Source organism: Erpetoichthys calabaricus, chromosome 12, assembly GCF_900747795.2.
Source record: "Erpetoichthys calabaricus chromosome 12, fErpCal1.3, whole genome shotgun sequence".
Lineage (NCBI taxonomy): Eukaryota > Metazoa > Chordata > Cladistia > Polypteriformes > Polypteridae > Erpetoichthys > Erpetoichthys calabaricus.
The window spans coordinates 87,343,124-87,362,126 of record NC_041405.2 but is presented as its reverse complement, the minus strand read 5'-3'; the positions used below and the strand labels follow the sequence as shown (position 1 = coordinate 87,362,126).

The 19,003-nt window shown below is 37.7% G+C and overlaps 1 protein-coding gene across 1 annotated transcript in view; it reads right to left on the bottom strand.

Annotated features, from left to right (window-relative positions):
- LOC114662382 (coagulation factor IX-like) overlaps window positions 1–18,686 on the bottom strand; it is a 33,781-nt gene extending 15,095 nt beyond the window's left edge. Inside the window, exons 1-3 of the mRNA XM_028815808.2 lie at window positions 18,494–18,686; window positions 3,836–4,005; window positions 459–483 (exon numbers count right to left, since the gene is read on the bottom strand). Of these exons, the coding sequence (XP_028671641.2) occupies window positions 459–483; window positions 3,836–4,005; window positions 18,494–18,560 (262 nt within the window). The 5' untranslated portion in view covers window positions 18,561–18,686. The remainder of the gene's footprint in view (window positions 1–458; window positions 484–3,835; window positions 4,006–18,493) is intronic.
- Window positions 18,687–19,003: the final 317 nt, after the last annotated feature.

The window sequence follows — 19,003 nt, the reverse complement described above, 5'->3', positions numbered from 1 at the left end:
ACAGCAAGAATTGGCTTCTCATTAAGAAAGTGATTGGAGTGAAATTGGTTGGAGTTTGAAGCCCCAGTTTAGCTGGTCATCTGTTAGCTCGTTTCACATCTCATTTCTGCTTGGCTGTCATTTAATGAAGAAAGGAATCGATTCAGAGGGCTGAACTCTTCTAACAGGGCTATTAAAGTGATGGGGAAAAAGTTAATTAGCAGTGAAAACTGGTCACTGATTAGGAAAAGGGTTAGAATGAAAACCTGTAGCCACTGCGGCACTCCAGGCCTGGAGTTCGCCACCCCTGTCCTATACCTATTTCAGCTAAAGTCCATGTAAACTTACAAAAGATGTGACAGACAGATCAGGGAAGAAATTAAAATCAATTTGAACGAACTAATATCAATGCAGACTACTGCCACTTGTAGTATTTTTGAGTGATTAACATGTATTATAAGGAATAAAGATTTGCTTACCAACATGGCGATACCAGAAGTCTAGCTAGAAAAAAAAATAAAAACAAGTCAAAATGAGATGACAGTTAAATCCATATTATACTTAAGCATTAAGACTACTGAATATTAAACTTAGCAGAGAATGTATCATCTAGAGGCGGCCTACTCAAATGGCGGCCCGTGGGCCACATGAGGCCCTGAAGCAATCTCTGAGTAGCCCACTGGCCCAGCCCATGGTCCCATCAGAAATGCAGAGAAAAAGCAAGAAAAACACATTTTGTGAGCCTTCAGAAATTTTTACATAAATTCCTACAGTAGTACAGACTATGAATGTAACACACCACATAGCCTGTTGTGTGTTCTAGAAGTGGTGGTAGTAGTCTACGAGTACTTTCTTTGTAAAAGTGCTTCAGCCACGACAGCTGACCTTAGCATCGACTATATTTAAATGATTCTGTAATCAATTGCATGCTGAGTTTTAGTTATATCATAATTTCATCAAGTGAGTGTGAACGTGGGTTTTCACAAATGAATCTAATTGTTACTTCAGTGAGAGCCTCGTTACTGACAAGCACTGTCTCTGCACGTCTCCTCATACAATTGGTTGGCTGTCCAATCACATGCTTTAATCCTGGGGATTCATGGCTGTTACGAGGATGACGATCAGTCATTGGTGCTCAAAGCACAGAACAAGTCAGAAAGACTGCATTTGATGAAAACATGCAAAAAATTTGGAATGTTCTTTAAAACTCAATCAAATTAAGCACTGACTGCTATGCAGGACTACATGCTGTAACTTTTATTGTAGAATACAGAGCTTGTTTTTATCATGCGGTTAATATTCTTTGATTTCTGAAATTCTATGTTTGTAATTTTAAACTATCAAGCAAAATATTATGCAGTACAACGCTCCTATGCAGTTGGCATAATGATAGTGCAGCTGCTTTGCAATAAGGTGATCATGGGTTCATGTCCCTGGTCTTCCTGGTGGGAATTTGCAAAGCATTTTAAATAGTGAGTAAAACACTTTATAAATATAAAGAATTGTTATTATTATTATTATACTTGACGATTTCTTAATTTCAAATTTTAAATGTTATGTTTTTTTTTTACCAAATAAACAAAACATATAGCGCTAGGACTCTTGGCCTCTATATACCTTCACAGTACCTCAGACTTGATCTAAATGCCCCATGTGCGTACCGCCACCTTTCAGTTTTAAAAAACAAAAACCCCACTGCTGATCAGACATGTGGTGATATAAGACGAGCCTGTGTCCCCTCGGTGTGTGGTAGACATCGTATTCACGTGTGTTACTTACTGTTATCACTTGTGATAGATGGCTTTGTGCACTGATAGCTTCGACAGCATTGATAGTTCTTTTCTATTGTGCTATACTGTATATTGGGTCATATATGACCAAAATGTTTATTTTATTTCAAAAATTAATTAATTAATCAAAAATTTTTATTTTATTATCTGCTTTTTGCAGATGATGCTGTCCTGTTTGCTTCATCAAGCCATGATCTTCAGCTCTCTCTGGATCGGTTCACAGCTGAGTGTGAAGCGGCTGGGATGGGAATCAGCACCTCCATATCCGAGACCATGGTCCTCAGCCGGAAAAGGGTGGACTGCCCTCTCAAGGTTGGTAGCGAGATCCTGCCCCAAGTGGAGGAGTTCAAGTATCTCGGGGTCTTGTTCACAAGTGAGGGAAGAATGGAGCGTGAGATCGACAGGCGGATCGGTGCGGCATCCGCAGTAATGCGGGCTCTGCATCGGTCTGTCGTGGTGAAAAAGGAGCTGAGCCGCAAGGCGAAGCTCTCAATTTACCAGTCGATCTATGTTCCTACCCTCACCTATGGTCATGAGCTATGGGTAGTGACCGAAAGAACGAGATCGCGAATACAAGCGGCTGAAATGAGTTTCCTCCGCAGGGTGTCTGGACTTTCCCTTAAAGATAGGGTGAGAAGCTCAGTCATCCGGGAGGGGCTCAGAGTAGAGCCGCTGCTCCTCCGCATCGAGAGGAGTCAGATGAGGTGGCTCGGGCATCTGATCAGGATGCCTCCTGGACGCCTCCCTGGTGAGGTGTTCCGGGCACGTCTAACCGGGAGAAGGCCCCGGGGAAGACCCAGGACACGCTGGAGGGACTATGTCTCTCGACTGGCCTGGGAACGCCTTGGGATTCTCCCGGAAGAGCTAGAAGAAGTGGCCAGGGAGAGAGAAGTCTGGGCATCTCTGCTCAAGCTGCTGCCCCCGCGACCCGACCTCAGATAAGCGAAAGAAGATGGATGGATGGATGGATGGATGGATGGATCAAAAAGTAAACAAATGTTATTGCTACTGCTATGCACTTTATTTGATTTTATGTACTTTGTGATGTGCCTGGGTCATATATGACCAAAATATTTATTTTATTTCAAAAGGGAAACAAATGTCATTGCTAATACTGTGCACTATTTTATTTTATGTACTTTGAGATGTGCCTAGGTCAGAGATGACCAAAATGTTTATTTCTGTATTTCAAAAGTGGAAAAATAGTATTGCTATTACCTCAGATTCTGTTCAGTTATAGTTTTTTTATGTTCTCCCGGACAATCAGACCTTACTTTATTCTTTGTTATTTAAAAGGGAAACAATGAGTAAACATTACTTGTTTTCCAATACATTCATTTATGTTGGTTTAAAATGTGTTATTATCTGCTGCTGCAAATGTCTGGCTCAGCTAAATTTCTTGGTTTGAAAATCTGACTCAGATGAATTTGTAATTGTAGCCCTGATCTAGAGCATTTGTTTAAAACGTTAGGCCAACTTTTAAGAAAGCAACTGTACCCCATTAATGCTAATCAACTGCACAATGAATGTGGTCACGTGACCAAACACAAGATGGCGTTGTGTACATAAAATACAACTGCAATAAAAATTAATTTTTAAATAATAAACCAGTTGTGAAACTGACATTTAAAATAAAAAGAACACATATAGAACACAATTTCTAGATGACACAGCCACACAGGAGTCAACCATATATATTATATTAAATGTTAATTACTTAATAAAGCACTCTGATGTGTGCTGAAAATTTCTGGGCTTCATTTTCTTCTCATCTTCTAATGTCTAAGAAGACATTCTCTATACATGATTAAACATCTTCTTAAGTTACAAAGGGTGCCATCGGTGTGTAGTTAAGTTTTCATGACCAGCCTCTGCTACCACACGATGTGAAATAGTGGTATCATTTTTTTTTGTCTTAACATTTTTAAATCATACTGTGGTTGATGCCTTTCTACACAAGATGTTTATGTGTATATTTGTTGTTTCCCTCCTGTTTTATCCGCTAAGATTACTATGTTTCTACTGTAGTCATTGCTCACAAAGTTGACACTGATTTGCTACATAACTGCTTTGTCTTTGTCCTCGAAGATTTCTCTGGCCTCCTCAAAGGTGCATCTCTCCTCGAGGCACTCTCGCTCCAGATTTCCTGGCTTCAGTTCCTCAAACAGCCCTGTGTTGTACCTTCTGGTCCTTGAAAGAACGGACTGGGCAGATTTAGAGGAGACAAAAATGCTGGCTGAAAAAAATAAAAGTCACTTTAATTAGTCTGTGTAGCTTTTCTTACTGTTACTTTACCTGGCAACCTATCAAGGTTCATGGTATTAAAAGACTAAATTAAACACCCTTTTGTTATAAATAATGACCATGGTCTACAACCAGGGTCTCCTGGGAAATTCCTTGTTGATCCAATAAAGATGAAAAATTTCAGCTGTTATTTTGAAAATGAAAAGTACACATATAAATGACCCAAAACAAATAAAAATATGCAAGTAACAAATGCTAATTATGACAAGGGCTATAAATTGTATGGACTGGAAATTCTAGCGATACCACTAACATTACCTGTGTTGTATAGATTCCAATCAAAAATAGTCCATCCACATTTAAGTTGAGAGTTTGGGTTCATTTTGGTTCTCATAGTATTAGACACAAAAAAGAGCTTAATATGATGCATGTAATTTGCAAGCATTGAAATATTAAAATCAAGCAACTCAGGGCACTACAAAGTTGGACTTCCTCTAAAACTCCAGCTGACCTGTATGCTTGATGGCTGATGTATGCTGAATTTGGAATTCTCCACACACAAAAACAGATGTGATTAAAGTTGGTTTTAAGAAACCACGGCAGAATCAGATAGTTACATACAGCCACAGAGTCCATAGGTGTCTATGGATGCTTTCATGCTCCCTTCCTGAGTGGCCAAAGTTCATCATTGTAAACATGGCCTGTGCTGCAAAAAAGTTTGTTTTCCATTGCCTGTTCTTCCTTTGAGGACATAGACATAAATCCCCCATTCTAAACCTGCTGCCCATGGTTACCAGACTCTGAACAACATAGTGATAGATAGATAGATAGATAGATAGATAGATAGATAGATAGATAGATAGATAGATAGATAGATAGATAGATAGATAGATAGATAGATAGATAGATAGATAGATAGATAGATAGATAGATAGATAGATACTTTATTAATCCCAAGGGGAAATTCACATACTCCAGCAGTAGCATATTGATAAAAAACAATATTAAATTAAAGAGTGATAAAAATGCAGGTATAACAGACAATAACTTTGTACATACATACATACATATATACATAGATACATAGATAGATAGATGGAGTAGGAGGATCACATCTGTCCAGATGAACATTTAAAGGCATTTACATTTGAATACAGCAGGTCCAGCGTGTTGTGTCTACTAAAGGAACATGCCATAAGAAGTTTGTTCCATCCACATTTCCCTTCCTGAAGACACCAGCACTCAGGAATCATCAACTCTCGCAAGCCACAAAACTGTAGCAAGATCTGATTTGACCTAACTAATCACTGACTGGTAAAGAGCACTGAGTTCAGCACCTCTGCTTACCAATGTGTTCAGAACACTTGGATCCAATGGCACAACTAAAAACACTGTGCATTGTACTTTTGCCAAAAGTGCTCTGATACCAGGTACATTTAGAGCATATGTACATTAGACCTGGGTGCATATTGTACTGTGGACAGTGTGTTGTTAGCATAGAAAGACAATAGCAGTAGGTGGCATCCTTTTCAGCAGCACACTTGTCTTGTACAAGAATATCTGAATATTTAGAAACAGAAATGATCACCCTAAAGGTACATAAATATACATTGACTATTTGGGGGTAGTCATTAGATAGCTTCCTAGTTTTAGGATCAAATCTTACACAGGACCTTTGTATGAAATCTAAGTACATTTTGGTTATTGATATCTCATCCCAAATACATGAAGGTTAAGTTGTATGGTGACCCTAACACTGGTACGAGTGAGGTAGATTCACACTCTTTCCATGGTTAGGTTCTGCTTTAAGCCCATTTCTAATAAGATCCTGTGCTTTGCAAATTGACAATTTGATTGAGTTAGGATGCTTCATGATTGGATGAACCGTGACTTAAGCTCATTGATTAATATTTTTGCCAAAGTGATAATGTGTTATGTACTGTCAGGTTTTACGTAATGTTATTTAAGGCAAGGAAGGCAGAAGTGTGCTGGTGAGGTGCTTATCCTTACTAATCATGGTGCTGGAGCATAGCAATGTGTTGCATTCTGATTAGTAAGAATTTTATTGTGTATGTGATAATAATGATCCTATAAATAAAAAATAAATCTATTTCTTCCATTATTGGTTACGTTTTTGCCAGTGGTGTCATCACTAGCCCCATTTTATGTTTTGTTTCCCATGTTGCTCACAAATGCATGCATAATGTCACATCTAGCCAGCTATAAAAAAAGAAGAAATATTTACCTGGTGTCTACATTTTGTAAGGATTTGTCGGCTGTAGGACGTTAGTCTCTATAGTGATTTCTTTGGTTTTGCAGATTTTAACTGTAAGATCACTTGCTTGTTTAGAATGTCAAAACCTTTGCTTGTTTCCTTTATTTTTGCTTATTGTAGTGTTTTAGAGGCTACTGACTAGAAAACAAACATCTTGCTACAAACTAAATATAATTTAATCCATTCTGCATGGGCCCTCTATCACACAATCACTCAACCACAATTGTGTGCATACTTGATATTGTTGAAATAAAATACAAATTTAAATTAAAATGTAGTCAGTTGCTATTTGCAAAGTATCATGCTGCTGTTATCATGCATCCTTCTACTTGATAAAGATATTGGTTATTGTTTGCTCTGTGCTCTACTCTATAACTTCTACTTACACAACAGCTACAGTTTATTTTGCATGGATAAAATTAGTGAAATTATCTTTCAGATGTATCTTGGAAATATTTTCTTAATGTTCAGTAACACTGATTTTGGGTTCTGTTAATGTTTTTGTGGGTTTGGTTTTGCCCACCACCATGAGTGATGTTGCTTATGCATATGTCCTGGTGACTGAGGCTAGAGAACAAAAGAAAAAATGTGAAAACATCCAGGTACAGTGACTTTCTGTTAGCTGTAGTCGATGCTGTGTTCATACAACTTCCAAAAACTAAATACAGAAAATAGAGTACTTTCAATAAGTGAGTGTGTCTGATTCTCACTGTGTTATACACAACCTCACTTCATACAATTCAGGGTCGTGGAGGGGGCAGAGCCTTTGCCCGCAGTATTGCAGGGACCAACCCCAGATGGTGTACTAGTCCATCACGGCACTCATTTAAACGCACATCCAAATGCACATGGAGACCATTTAGGGTATCCAATGAACCCCTCAAACAGGCCTTGGGGACATGAAAGGAAAACTGAAAACTCTGAAAAACAACCCATATTAACAGGTGGAAAATGTGCAAACTCAGCTCAGAGACAGCAGCACTGTGCCAACGGGTCATTCCTCTCAACATTCTAAATAGTAAATGTTACAATCTATATTTACAACTGGAAGAAAAGATGCTCTGAAATATCACCCCCTCACTACTCCAGTAATACTGTATCAATTAATCCATTTTCTAACCTGCTTATCCATAATATGCAGTAAATTAAAAACAAGAATATGTGTTAAGAGTACAATGTGTAACACTCTCACTTAAGAGATCTTACATATTGAGTGAAATGGTAACAGAATTAAATGACATTTTGTTTTTCTGATAATTCGGAGTACCTCATCAGTCTACTTATTTACACTGGAATGTGGCATCCTTTTGAGATCAACTGAGATGTGTGGGTTGTAAAAAGGAATAGATCAATAGATAGATCAGCACATACTTCAGAGCAACATATACATATGCATATTCATATACATATAAATATATATATATATATATATATATATTGTGGCAGGCGGCTGGGGCCCATGCCCGGCCTGAACGCCCTTGCAGCATACAGTATGTTCCAGGGGAGCAAGGATGGGAGACCCTAACCCTCCCCCTGGACACTAGAGGGCAGCCTCCCTGGGTTGCAGTGGTGCCTCGGACTCCCCCAGGGCTTCATGGGGGTTGGAGTTTAGTGCAGCCCTGTTGGGTTCCACAGGCGCTGCCAGGGGGTGCTTTGCTTTATGTTTTACTTTGTGTGTTTGTGCTTGGGACTGTGTACTGCCTGTGGAACACAGGGAAGACATGCGCTCACAGAAAAAGAAAAATAAATAATTTATTTATTTTACGAATAATTTATTTATTTTACGTGTGCCTCCATGTCCCGTCTGTGTCTGGTTGGGCGCCTATATAGCACCTTTTCACAATATATATATATATATATATATATATATATATACATACACAGTGGAACCTCGGTTTGCGAGCATAATTCGTTCCGGAAATGTGCTCGTATTTCAGAGCACTCGTATATCAAAGTGAGTTTCCCCATAAGAAATAATGGAAACTCAGATGATTTGTTCCACAACCCAAAACTATTCATATAAAAATGATTAATACAAAATAGAAAGTAAAAATACATAAAACAAATTAACTTGCACTTTACCTTTGAAAAGAATCATGGCTGGTGTGAGTGAGTTTCTAAACTCTTGTGGGATTGCACCCAATGGGATGACACACGGAAGAGCGTCCCAAACAATCGCAGTTTCCCTGCGCTGTAGCAGTTTGCCGTAAAAGCGAATCTGAAAAGATCACGGACATGCTATATGCGCCTGCTGTCGATGAGTGATACAAGGAACAAGGAACATTATAAATGTGCAGGGCCCTGCCTGACTGCTGTGTCTGTATATAAATAACCGCGCTGTTGCTGTTTCAAGCTGAATAAAGCTGGTGTTGCTAAAGTACTGAGACTCAGCTTTGTGTTTTAGGGTACAAGACAGGGACTCGCATGTCACAGCACAAACGCGTGCATGTGCACACACACATACATACACACACACGCGAGCGAGCACACACACATACACACAGTCACAATGCTAATGCTGCAGTAAACAGTATATGCTTGTACGGATGTTGACTATATGAGTGAGGCATGCCGACTCAGACGGAAAAAAGGAGACGATTGCCCACAATCCTGCAGCGAGAGAGAGAGAAGAACCATCAGCTCAGTTGTGATCACATGACGCTCAGCAGACAAAGCCTATACATACTACTCGTACTGCAAGACCTCGCTCGTTTATCAAGTCAAAATTTATTAAAAATTTTGGTCGTCTTGCGAAACACTCGTAAATGAAGTTACTCGCAAACCGAGGTTCCACTGTATATATATATATATATATATATATATATATATATATATAAGAGAGAGAGAGTAATGACTGACCACAATACATGTTTATAGGTAAATTCTTCCTACTTTAGTTCTAGCTCAATTAGTGAACATACTGGACATACACTGCACAACTCCTGGCAGAACTGACCATATATTCTTCCTTCCCCTATCTAAGCTTATCCCACTTCCAATAATAATCTATACTATACTATACTATCTATGCTATACTATTCCTATACTATACTATGTATATAGGAAAAAGGGGTATTGTAAACAAAGACATTAATTTATTATAAACATTTCTGACATACATTAACAATATGTAAATACTACTAACTAACTACTAAATACTTTCATTCTGGGATGAAAACTGAGATGACAATGTTGATTGTAAATCTTAAAACTTTATATAGTAAAGTGAATTACTAAGTACTTTTTAAACATTCAATTATGTAGAAACAAGTCATATTTTAGCAAAGCTATTAACTGACAGTACTTTAAAATACTTGACATTTCTCTGTCAAATGCTTCAGCTCAAATGTTTTTAGTTGATTCATCAAACCAATGTTTTTCTTACTGGACAATTTTTCCAAGTGCACAGAAAAAAAATCTTCAGGAAATTATAAAAAAGTTTATGCCATAAATAAAAAAGCAAAATGGTTTGTGAGTCTTCATTGGGGGAAAGCAGGTGTACCTATTGCCAAAAATCAACTTCAAAATGAAACGTGTGCACCATCTAAGCTTTTTATATTATTTGCAGATTCCCTTTCGAACCACTAGAGGGGTGTCGTTCTATTCTAACAAGCGTATGCCTCGCATCTACAAACACATTGACGTTTTATTTTCTATTATTATTATATGTCTGTGCATACAGGATATCGGATCGTAAATTCAAACACCATTCAAGCTTTATTTCGGAATCTGGCAGTGATAACACTTGCAACTTTATACTGAAACTAACTCTTTTTAAAGAGTACAAGGCATACAGTATGTGGGAGATAAAGCGTCGCAGTGTGGTGTAATGTCACGTAATATGAATGTGAACACACGTGTTTTTGGCTCGCTTGACATCCACAGATTCTTTTATCTACATGAACTGCAGTCTGCCACTTCTGCGCTGACAGTACAGTACATTGCGTCTAGCGGACTCTGTAGTTTCTCACACTGGCAGCACGTTTTTTTTCCCTGGCTACTTTAGGTTATCAAACCCATTTGCTTGCTTCTCGATTTAACGGCTTCGTCTTTCGCCATTTCGTGTAAAAGGGAGACTCACAACTGCGCCACTCCTGTCCCGTCCAGTCCTTCATCTCACTGACGCTCATGTTCTCAGCTCCTTGAAGTCCTGCTGTTTTCCTCTTTTTCGCAGACTTTAAAGTTCACTCTCAAGTTCCAGCTTAATCCAATTTAGGGGAACTGGACGCACAACGGCCGCAAGAAGCAGGGTGCCAGTCTATCACAGGACCTCGTCGCGCATACACACACACACACACTCTTGGGACAGTTTAGGGTCTCCAGTAAACCACACCTGCACGTCTCTGCGAATGTGGGAGGTGAAACTGGCGACCAGAAGACACCGAAAAAGCCTGCAAACTTCAGGCATACAACTTTAAGACTCGGGGGTCGCAGTGCTACGTGCTGTCACCGTGTCGCCCTCACTTTGCAGGTATGATTTACGTTAGCAGTTTTTTTTTCTTCTTCAGCTATAAATCCTTAAAATGTGGCACCTTGTAAGAGACTTTATTAAGGTTTTCAGAATCATAGGCTACAGTTCGGAGCATTCGACGCCTGCCAGGTGGCACCAGTCATTGTTTTAATACTTTGGATAGGTAAAGCTTCCAGTTTTAGTTGTACATTAATTTAAATCAATCAATAAAGCAGATTGCGTACATTGTTAAGTAATTCAACGACACTCGTGCCGCTTTGCTGCTCTTTCGTGTGTTGTGATCCTAGAGCGAACTTTCACTCCAAGATTTCGCCTTGGCTTGGCTCGAGACGAATGATTCAGCCGACGTCTTATGGGATTGTTTGACAAAGCGGCTTTTGTTAACCGTGCTCGTCCTTTTCTCAGGTAAAGTTCCACATTTTGCGAAATGAGCTCGTATTTTTTGGGTGGCATGCGATGGGCTTGTTCTTATTGCACTAAGGTGGCACTTAAGGTTAATATGTCGAGCGTTCCAGAAAGCCCGAACATATGTCGTGACTGGCACTGGAAATTAATAAATACTTACTCGAATACATTAAAATTACTGTGAATTGTGTCAATAAATACATACCATCCTTAAAGAAGAAACAATGTAATGTATCACAAAATATATTTTGTTACTTATTCCTTTTATTTATTTAATTACGTCTTCCTTTTTTTGTTTCAGTGACATGACACCGGCCTGAAATGAAAACTGTCAGTTTCACTCATCAAAGTTGAGAGGGCAGGTTTTAGTGAGCAGAGATTTTATTGGTCACACATTTAATTATTTACACTTTTTACTTTTATTTGTTGTGCATTTATTTAATTTTGTCCAAAATATTCCAGAATACACAGGAGGTGAAATGCACCTTGAAATGAAAACTGCCATTTTCACCCATCAAAGTTTAGACGGTGGGTTCTAGTGGGTTGTGTGTTTTGATTGTCGTGGTTAAAGTTGTGATTGTGCCCATCTGTAGTGGACATGAGTGCAAGACAAAGTTTCCCAGCCTCATTGCCATAAGGAGCTACAATAATTCAGAAAGTCCTGAATTCATCATCCTTTTAGGAGTCTAATGTGTGGTGTCTGCCTATAAATGTAGCACTGGATGGCCAAGGATTTATGTATGTTCTACCGACAAAGCACCAATTGAAACACACTACCTCCTGGAGTCTGCCCTCTCAACTTTGTCCAGTGAAAATGACAGCTTTCAATTCACTGTGTATTTCAAGTTGTCTGAAATAATCAAATAAATGCATAAATAAATATGCAACAAAAAGAACATTTCATGATGCATTTAATTAAAATTAAAGGGTCACTTTTTAATGAGAGTATAGCTTTAAGTCAATGAAACTTCTGGGCTATTCATCTGGTCTGTTAAGTAGTAGAGGGGGTTCTTAATCAGTTTCTGCAGCTTTGGTGTTAATGAAATTACCAACAGGTGCACTAGAGGGGCAACAATGAGACGACCCCCAAAACAGTAGTGGTTTAACAGGTGGAGGCCACTGACATTTTTCCCTCCTCATCTTTTCTGACTGTTTTTTCATTAATTTTCCATTTGGCTATGGTCAGTGGTGCTACTGGTAGCATGAGGAGATGCCTGGACCCTACAGTGGTTGCACAGGTAGTCCAACTTCTCCAGGATGGCACATCAATACGTGCCATTGCCAGAAGGTTTGCTGTGTCTCCCAGCACAGTCTCAAGGGCATGGAGGAGATTCCAGGAGACAGGCAGTTACTCTAAGAGAGCTGGACTGGGTTGTAAAAGGTCCTTAACCCATCAGCAGGATCAGTATCTGCTTCTTTTGGCAAGGAGGAACAGGACAAGCACTGCCAGAGCCCTACAAAATGGCCTCCAGCCGGCCACTGGTGTGAATGTCTCTGACCAAACAATCAGAAACAGACTTCATGAGGGTGGCCTGAGGGCCTGATGTCCTCTAGTGGTCCCTATGCTCACTGCCCGGTACCATGGAGCTTGATTGGCATTTACCATAGAATACCAGAATTGGCAGGTCCACCACTGGCGCCCTGTGCTTTTCACAGATGAGAGCAGGTTCACCCTGAGCACATGTGACAGACATGAAAGTGTCTGGAGAAGCCGTGGAGAATGTTATGCTGTCTGTAACATAGTTCAGCATGACCGGTTTGGTGGTGGGTCAGTGATGATCTGGGGAGGCGTATCCATGGAGGAACACACAGACCTCTACAGGCTAGACAACAGCACCTTGACTACCATTAGGTATCGGGATGAAATCCTTGGACCTTGTCAGACCCTATGCTGGTGCAGTGGGTCCTTGGTTCCTCCTGATGCATGACAATGCCCGGCGTCATGTGGTGAGAGTATGCAGGCAGTTCCTGGAGGATGAAGGAATTAATACCATTGACTGGCCCCCACACTTGCCTGACCTAAATCCAATAGAACACATCTGGGACATTATGTTTTGGTTCATCTGACGCCATCAGGTTGCACCTCAGACTGTCCAGGAGCTCAGTGATGCCCTGGTCCAGATCTGGGAGGAACACCATCCATCATCTCATTAGGAGCATGCCCAGACGTTGTCAGTCATGTATACAAGCACGTGGGGGCCATACAAACTACTGAGTACGACTATGAGTTGCTGCAATGAAATTTCTGCAAAATGGACAAGCCTGCCACATCATTTTTTCACTTTGATTTTTGGGGTGTCTTTGAATTCAGCTCTCTGTAGGTTGATAATTTTCATTTCTATCAAATGATGTGGCATCCTTTCGTTCCTAACACATTACCCAGTCCATATCAGCATAGATATCCAGCAGGATTTTTTTCCCATTGAGATATGATGTGTTTTCAAAGTGTTCCTTTAATTTTTTGAGCAGTTTATTTTGACTAGTTTGTGAAGTTTCTAAAGCTGAGGAAGGTTGGTGTTGAAGTTAGAGTTGGTTGTCTTAAAATACTTCAGAAAGTTATTACTTCTTTTTCACTGATAAGATTTCACTGCACAGTAAACCCACTGCTTCATTTTAACTGGAGCAAACAAGTCTCTTTTTGTTCACTTGCTATTAAAATGTCAGTTTTTTCTATTTTAATGTATAGAGCAGCATTCTGGTAATAGGACTGAGTAGGTAATTGAAACCTGGAGAAAGAAGCAGGAGACGAGAGAATGGAATAATCTGTGGCATCAGCTTGAGGACTTCTGATATTGCTTGGGTGAAGAATTAAAACTGACTGTTAGCACTGATAAGTTGGGACATGAAAGAATAACTGACATTATAGGCCTAATAAGTGCCCACAAAAATGAAAGTTCAAAATTATTTTTCTTTTAATTAGTTGGCCAAAACTAAGCAAAGGGTTAGTAAAAATCTATTCATGGGCCGAATCCATCCCAGCAAAGAAATTGTAATGTCATGTATCAATCTGTGTCAGAAAAAAATAACTAAAATAAGCATAATTTAATTAAAAACTGTACCATTGTGGAATGAGCAATGGTATGAGACAATAAGGGAAATTAATAAAATGTTCAGGAGAGTTAAGAAATACCCCTTAATGAGCATTCTTATTCTTTCAGTTTAAGGCTGAATCGCATACTCAAGGATGCTAGTGGTAATTAAGGGGTAGTGCATTTAAGGCTAAAGCCAGAAATCTTCTTTATTCAAATAGTTGTGGGAATATGGAACTGACAACTGAGGCAAATAGTTGAAGCGGAAACCTTAAAAACCTTTAAGAAGTATCTGGATGAGATATTGGGATAGCATATCTATTAGCTTAACAAATAAGCTTTTGGACTGAATGGTCTTCTCTCATTTGACAAATTTCTTATGTGCTTCTCTTTTTATTTATAAAAGAACTCAGGTGGTTGTGAAGGAAGTTGTGCAAAAAAGGATTTATTGTAGAACACAATGCAATAGAATTGAGGATGTAAGTGAAAGAATTTAAAGAACAGGAGGAATTCAACTGGATATTAGACTTTCAGTATTGATTGACGAGGGTAAAGAGTATGGTAGTGAAGATGAGAAGGAGGAAATACTTGCTACATAATTTGTTACATTTCATAGAATCAAGAATTTAATTTTAAGGCTAATATAAGCAATTGATTTTAAGTAATTTTCTTAACATATTAAAATTATTTTAGTAATATTATTGTGGATATAATATACAGTATTCTATGTATTATTAAAAAAGTGTATTGTAAATGCATTTTAGACTTCACTTGGAGTTTGGTATTTGTTACTGCTTGTTAGAACATATGGCTGATGTCTTAAAATGATATTAAACTAGGAAAACAGTGGTAGTGGTACTTGTTTTGGAAGCTCTTCGGGTCCTTTTTACTACAAACATATTTCAGTAAGATGGTGTACAAAATAGTGGAGAGAATGGTTGATAAACTACATTTGAGAAAATAAATGGTGCTCTATCAAGCTATCTTAGTGGTTTTATGAATCGTAGAGTGACTGTGGATTCTGCGATAAAGCAGAAGATGACATTTGGAAAGCACAGGTTAGTAAAGACTTTTTAATAGCTATATTGTTTGATATAGAAAAAGCTTTTGACATGTTGTGGAAGGGAGGGCTTTTATTAAAGTTACATCATTTTGAGTTAGTGGTAGAACTTAAGGTTTTATTCCGAGCTTTTTACTTGGAGTGTCTGTGCAGATTGGAGTGGGGCTGATGCATTCAGAAATGTATGAGGCTGAAAATAGTACTCTGCAAAGTACTGTTCTTAACATCTATTGTTGTGATAAGTGATGTCTTTTCTTAGATAGAGATGGAGGTACTGAAGGTACCTCTTTATACATATTGTTAATAAAATGCAACTGGAGAATAATAAATTACAACAGTCAGTAAATAAATGGGGTTTTAAACATTCAGTAGCAAAAACTCAAGTGTTAGTAATGTAAAATTAATAAAAACTAATTTTTTTGTAATGTGGATGGATAGTAATTAATGTGAAAGCATCATATAAATACAATTAGTAAATGTACAAGAGCACTAAATTCACAGCACATAGATGTTTATGTAGATTTGATTGGGTTTTTGCTAAAAAAGCTTTGTTAACTGTTTATGTAGGTTTCATTGGCTAAGTTTCTGATAAATGTTGTATAGCTTATGGATCAGTTTTAATTTCCATAGTACAAAATGTGTTTGTTTTTTTCTATTTTCTAAACTTCCTCCCCCACACTATGCAACTCTTCAATTCCACCGGGGGGGGGGGGGGGGTGGGGTAAACGTTAACATTATACAAATTTACTGTCTGTTATACCTGCATTTTTATTAGTCTTTAATTTAATATTGTTTTTTTATTAGTATGCTGCTGCTGGAGCATGTGATTTTCCCCTTGAGATTAATGAAGTATCTATCTATCTATCTATCTATCTATCTATCTATCTATCTATCTATCTATCTATCTATCTATCTATCTATCTATCTATCTATCTATCTATCTATCTATCTATCTATCTATCTTTAAGATTATGCTATGGTTCTGTTAAATTTTCACCTCTTCACAAGCTATACTTGTTGAGATGGACTAATTGCCTTTACAATTTCCCAGATTAAAATTGCTTTTAATGTTTCTGATTCATATTAAGAGAATAATATTGATTATTCAGTTACTAGTATATTAAGACATTATTTTTAATATCAAAAAAGAGAATTTCTAGGTTTTTTTAACCTGTTGAAGTTATAGCTTCATTGATGCAGTATGTTCTATTGTGACTTTGCCTGTAACTCTACCCTGGCTTTTTCCTAACCCAGTAGTAGTTTTTAGGCCCCCTGACATAGTAAAAATAAGTTATTCTAATGTGCCTGAAAAAGTGATTCTGTTTCAGTACATATGCTATGGGATTTTATGAATATTTATGGATTGATCTAAAATTGTCTTGATGGGAAGCATGAAGGTGGCTATTTTTTCCCGAATTTCAAATTTTTATAAAGAAATACTAATCTGAAACTAATTATTAGTTTTTGGTATATACAATAGGATTGAACGCTGTTCTTTTGGGTTTAGAATGGATTGGGGAGCTTTGTCCAAATAATGTAGTTATTTATTAAGATTTTTTTTGCAGAATATTAAAACATTCTCCATCTAAACTCAATTTCCTGTTAGAAGAGAATCAGACAATGTACAGTTTGCAAAATATAGGCTTTAACGCTTGTTTTTAATGGATTTCAACAAATAAATGAGATAAAGAGAATGAGATGGTTGGTGTCTTGGCAAAGAAAGTTACTATGCATTGTAAAGAAGGCCTGCATTAAAAATGTAGTAAATCAAGAAACTGTGGTGTAGTAGAAAAAGCACTGGAATGTATACCTACAAAGTTTGCAGTTTAATCTTCAGCCCTTAATCAATGTGTAACACTGAGCAAGCCTTTTAACGTGTCTGTGTTCCAAATTTAAAAAACAAAGTCACGCAGACAATCACACTATATTATGATCTTAAAAGCTGAACAACGGTATCAGCCAAATATCTAACAGTAATAAATGCAATAATGAAATCCATAATTACAAGAATTTCAAAAAGATTACATCTTGCCTGAAGAAGGGGCCTGAGTTGCCTCGAAAGCTTGCATATTGTAATCTTTCTAGTTAGCCAATAAAAGGTGTCATTTTGCTTGGCTTTTCTCTACATTCATAATGGCTAACACGGTACAACACCCTAGTACTAAAGAATTTCAAAACAAAGGTTGGAAGACACAACCTAATAAATAGTAAATTTAATTAACATTCCCCTTTGGAAACCAGTTGCAAGAAAACCTTGCCTACCCCAGTTTGGCTGTGTACTTATAGAGTAATCCATTGACTAACTTTCTGAAGTATTTACCTTTGATTGCACTTTAGTAGAAGGGAGCATTTTCTCAAATAAATTTACTTCTGAGGTCACAAGAATGCAATGTGAATCAGTCCTTACTGTTTGATAAGATGTGATTGTCCTGCTCTTTCAAAGTAGTTTTAAAGATGCAAACACGTTAAAGAAGATCAGAGAGAGACACTCATTGAACCAGTGTGTCTTATCTAAAAGTGCCCTACTTTTTGAAGAAATAGAGGGTTTGAACAAATAGTGGAAACATTTAACTTGCTAGCACTCCACAAAATCAAAATGTAGTTTTTGTAGTAATAAAAATGTACTAATACTAATATGGGTAGAAGTTTAACTGTCCATAGTTCAGAAAAGAAACAACGGTCCATCTTAAGCAGAAGGGTTATGTGGCCATTGTCTTTTAAGTGTGACTAAAGAGTCACATTTACTTTGAATTATTCATATTCAAATATATTAGAATGGGTTTTCCTTTCACTTCCTTTACACAAAAAACAATTCTGTTTTTAATAATTTTTCAACAGATTTAAACACTAAGCAAATTTGGAATTTCTAAGTTTTAATAACACAAACCAAGGACTAAAATGATCATTTTTATCAGCAATCTGTAACAAACAAAAATTTGTCACGAGTGAGAAGCAGAGGTGAACTGTTCAAAATGAATGGCTCTCCTGCTCATTTATAAAGCAGCTGGTTAGATTTTTGTGAATCTGAAAAAGATCTAGCAATATTAATTTGTCTATTATGACTACATGTGGAAAGGCCCTGGCCCATCATTTTGAGCTTTTCATTCAGCTGTAATGTAATGCTGCTAATATCACCACATGATGGGAAAGAAAATCAGCATGCAGGCCCTTCATATTACTTTTTCAAAATGCTCTGAATTTTGAGGAGCAGTTAATAACAAATTTCAAAAAGCATCTTACCTTCACAACCTCGGTTGTTTGCCTCAGCCACAATGAGAATTAGAAACACCTGGCAAATTTTTATCATTATGTCTTTCTTTGGAGGAAAAAAATAACTTTTTGACAAATGCTGAAAGTGAGAAATATAGTATCTTGATCAGTGTGCAGCTCCAAAGTGCAGCAGGATGTTTGCATTGGTAAGCAAAAGCATACAAAAGGTTAGCTAAACTGATGGCAGAGCTGCACTGTGCATGCGCCTCCTTCATGGGGGTGGGCTTGTTTTTGGTGAATGCTGCCCAGTGAGTTATACCTTCTGTTACTGTCAAAGTTCCTTGGCTGAGTGAAATTATGGCCTATAACAGTAAAAGGGAGGCTGTACTTACGCCAGTATAATAAGCCCAGGGCCTCATTGTTCTGTTGCTTATTTTATGGTCACTTTTGTAGTAGTAGCAGTAATATATTGTGATAGATAGATAGAATTCTTTATTGTCATTATGCATACACATAACAAAATTTTTTGTTGGCAGGACT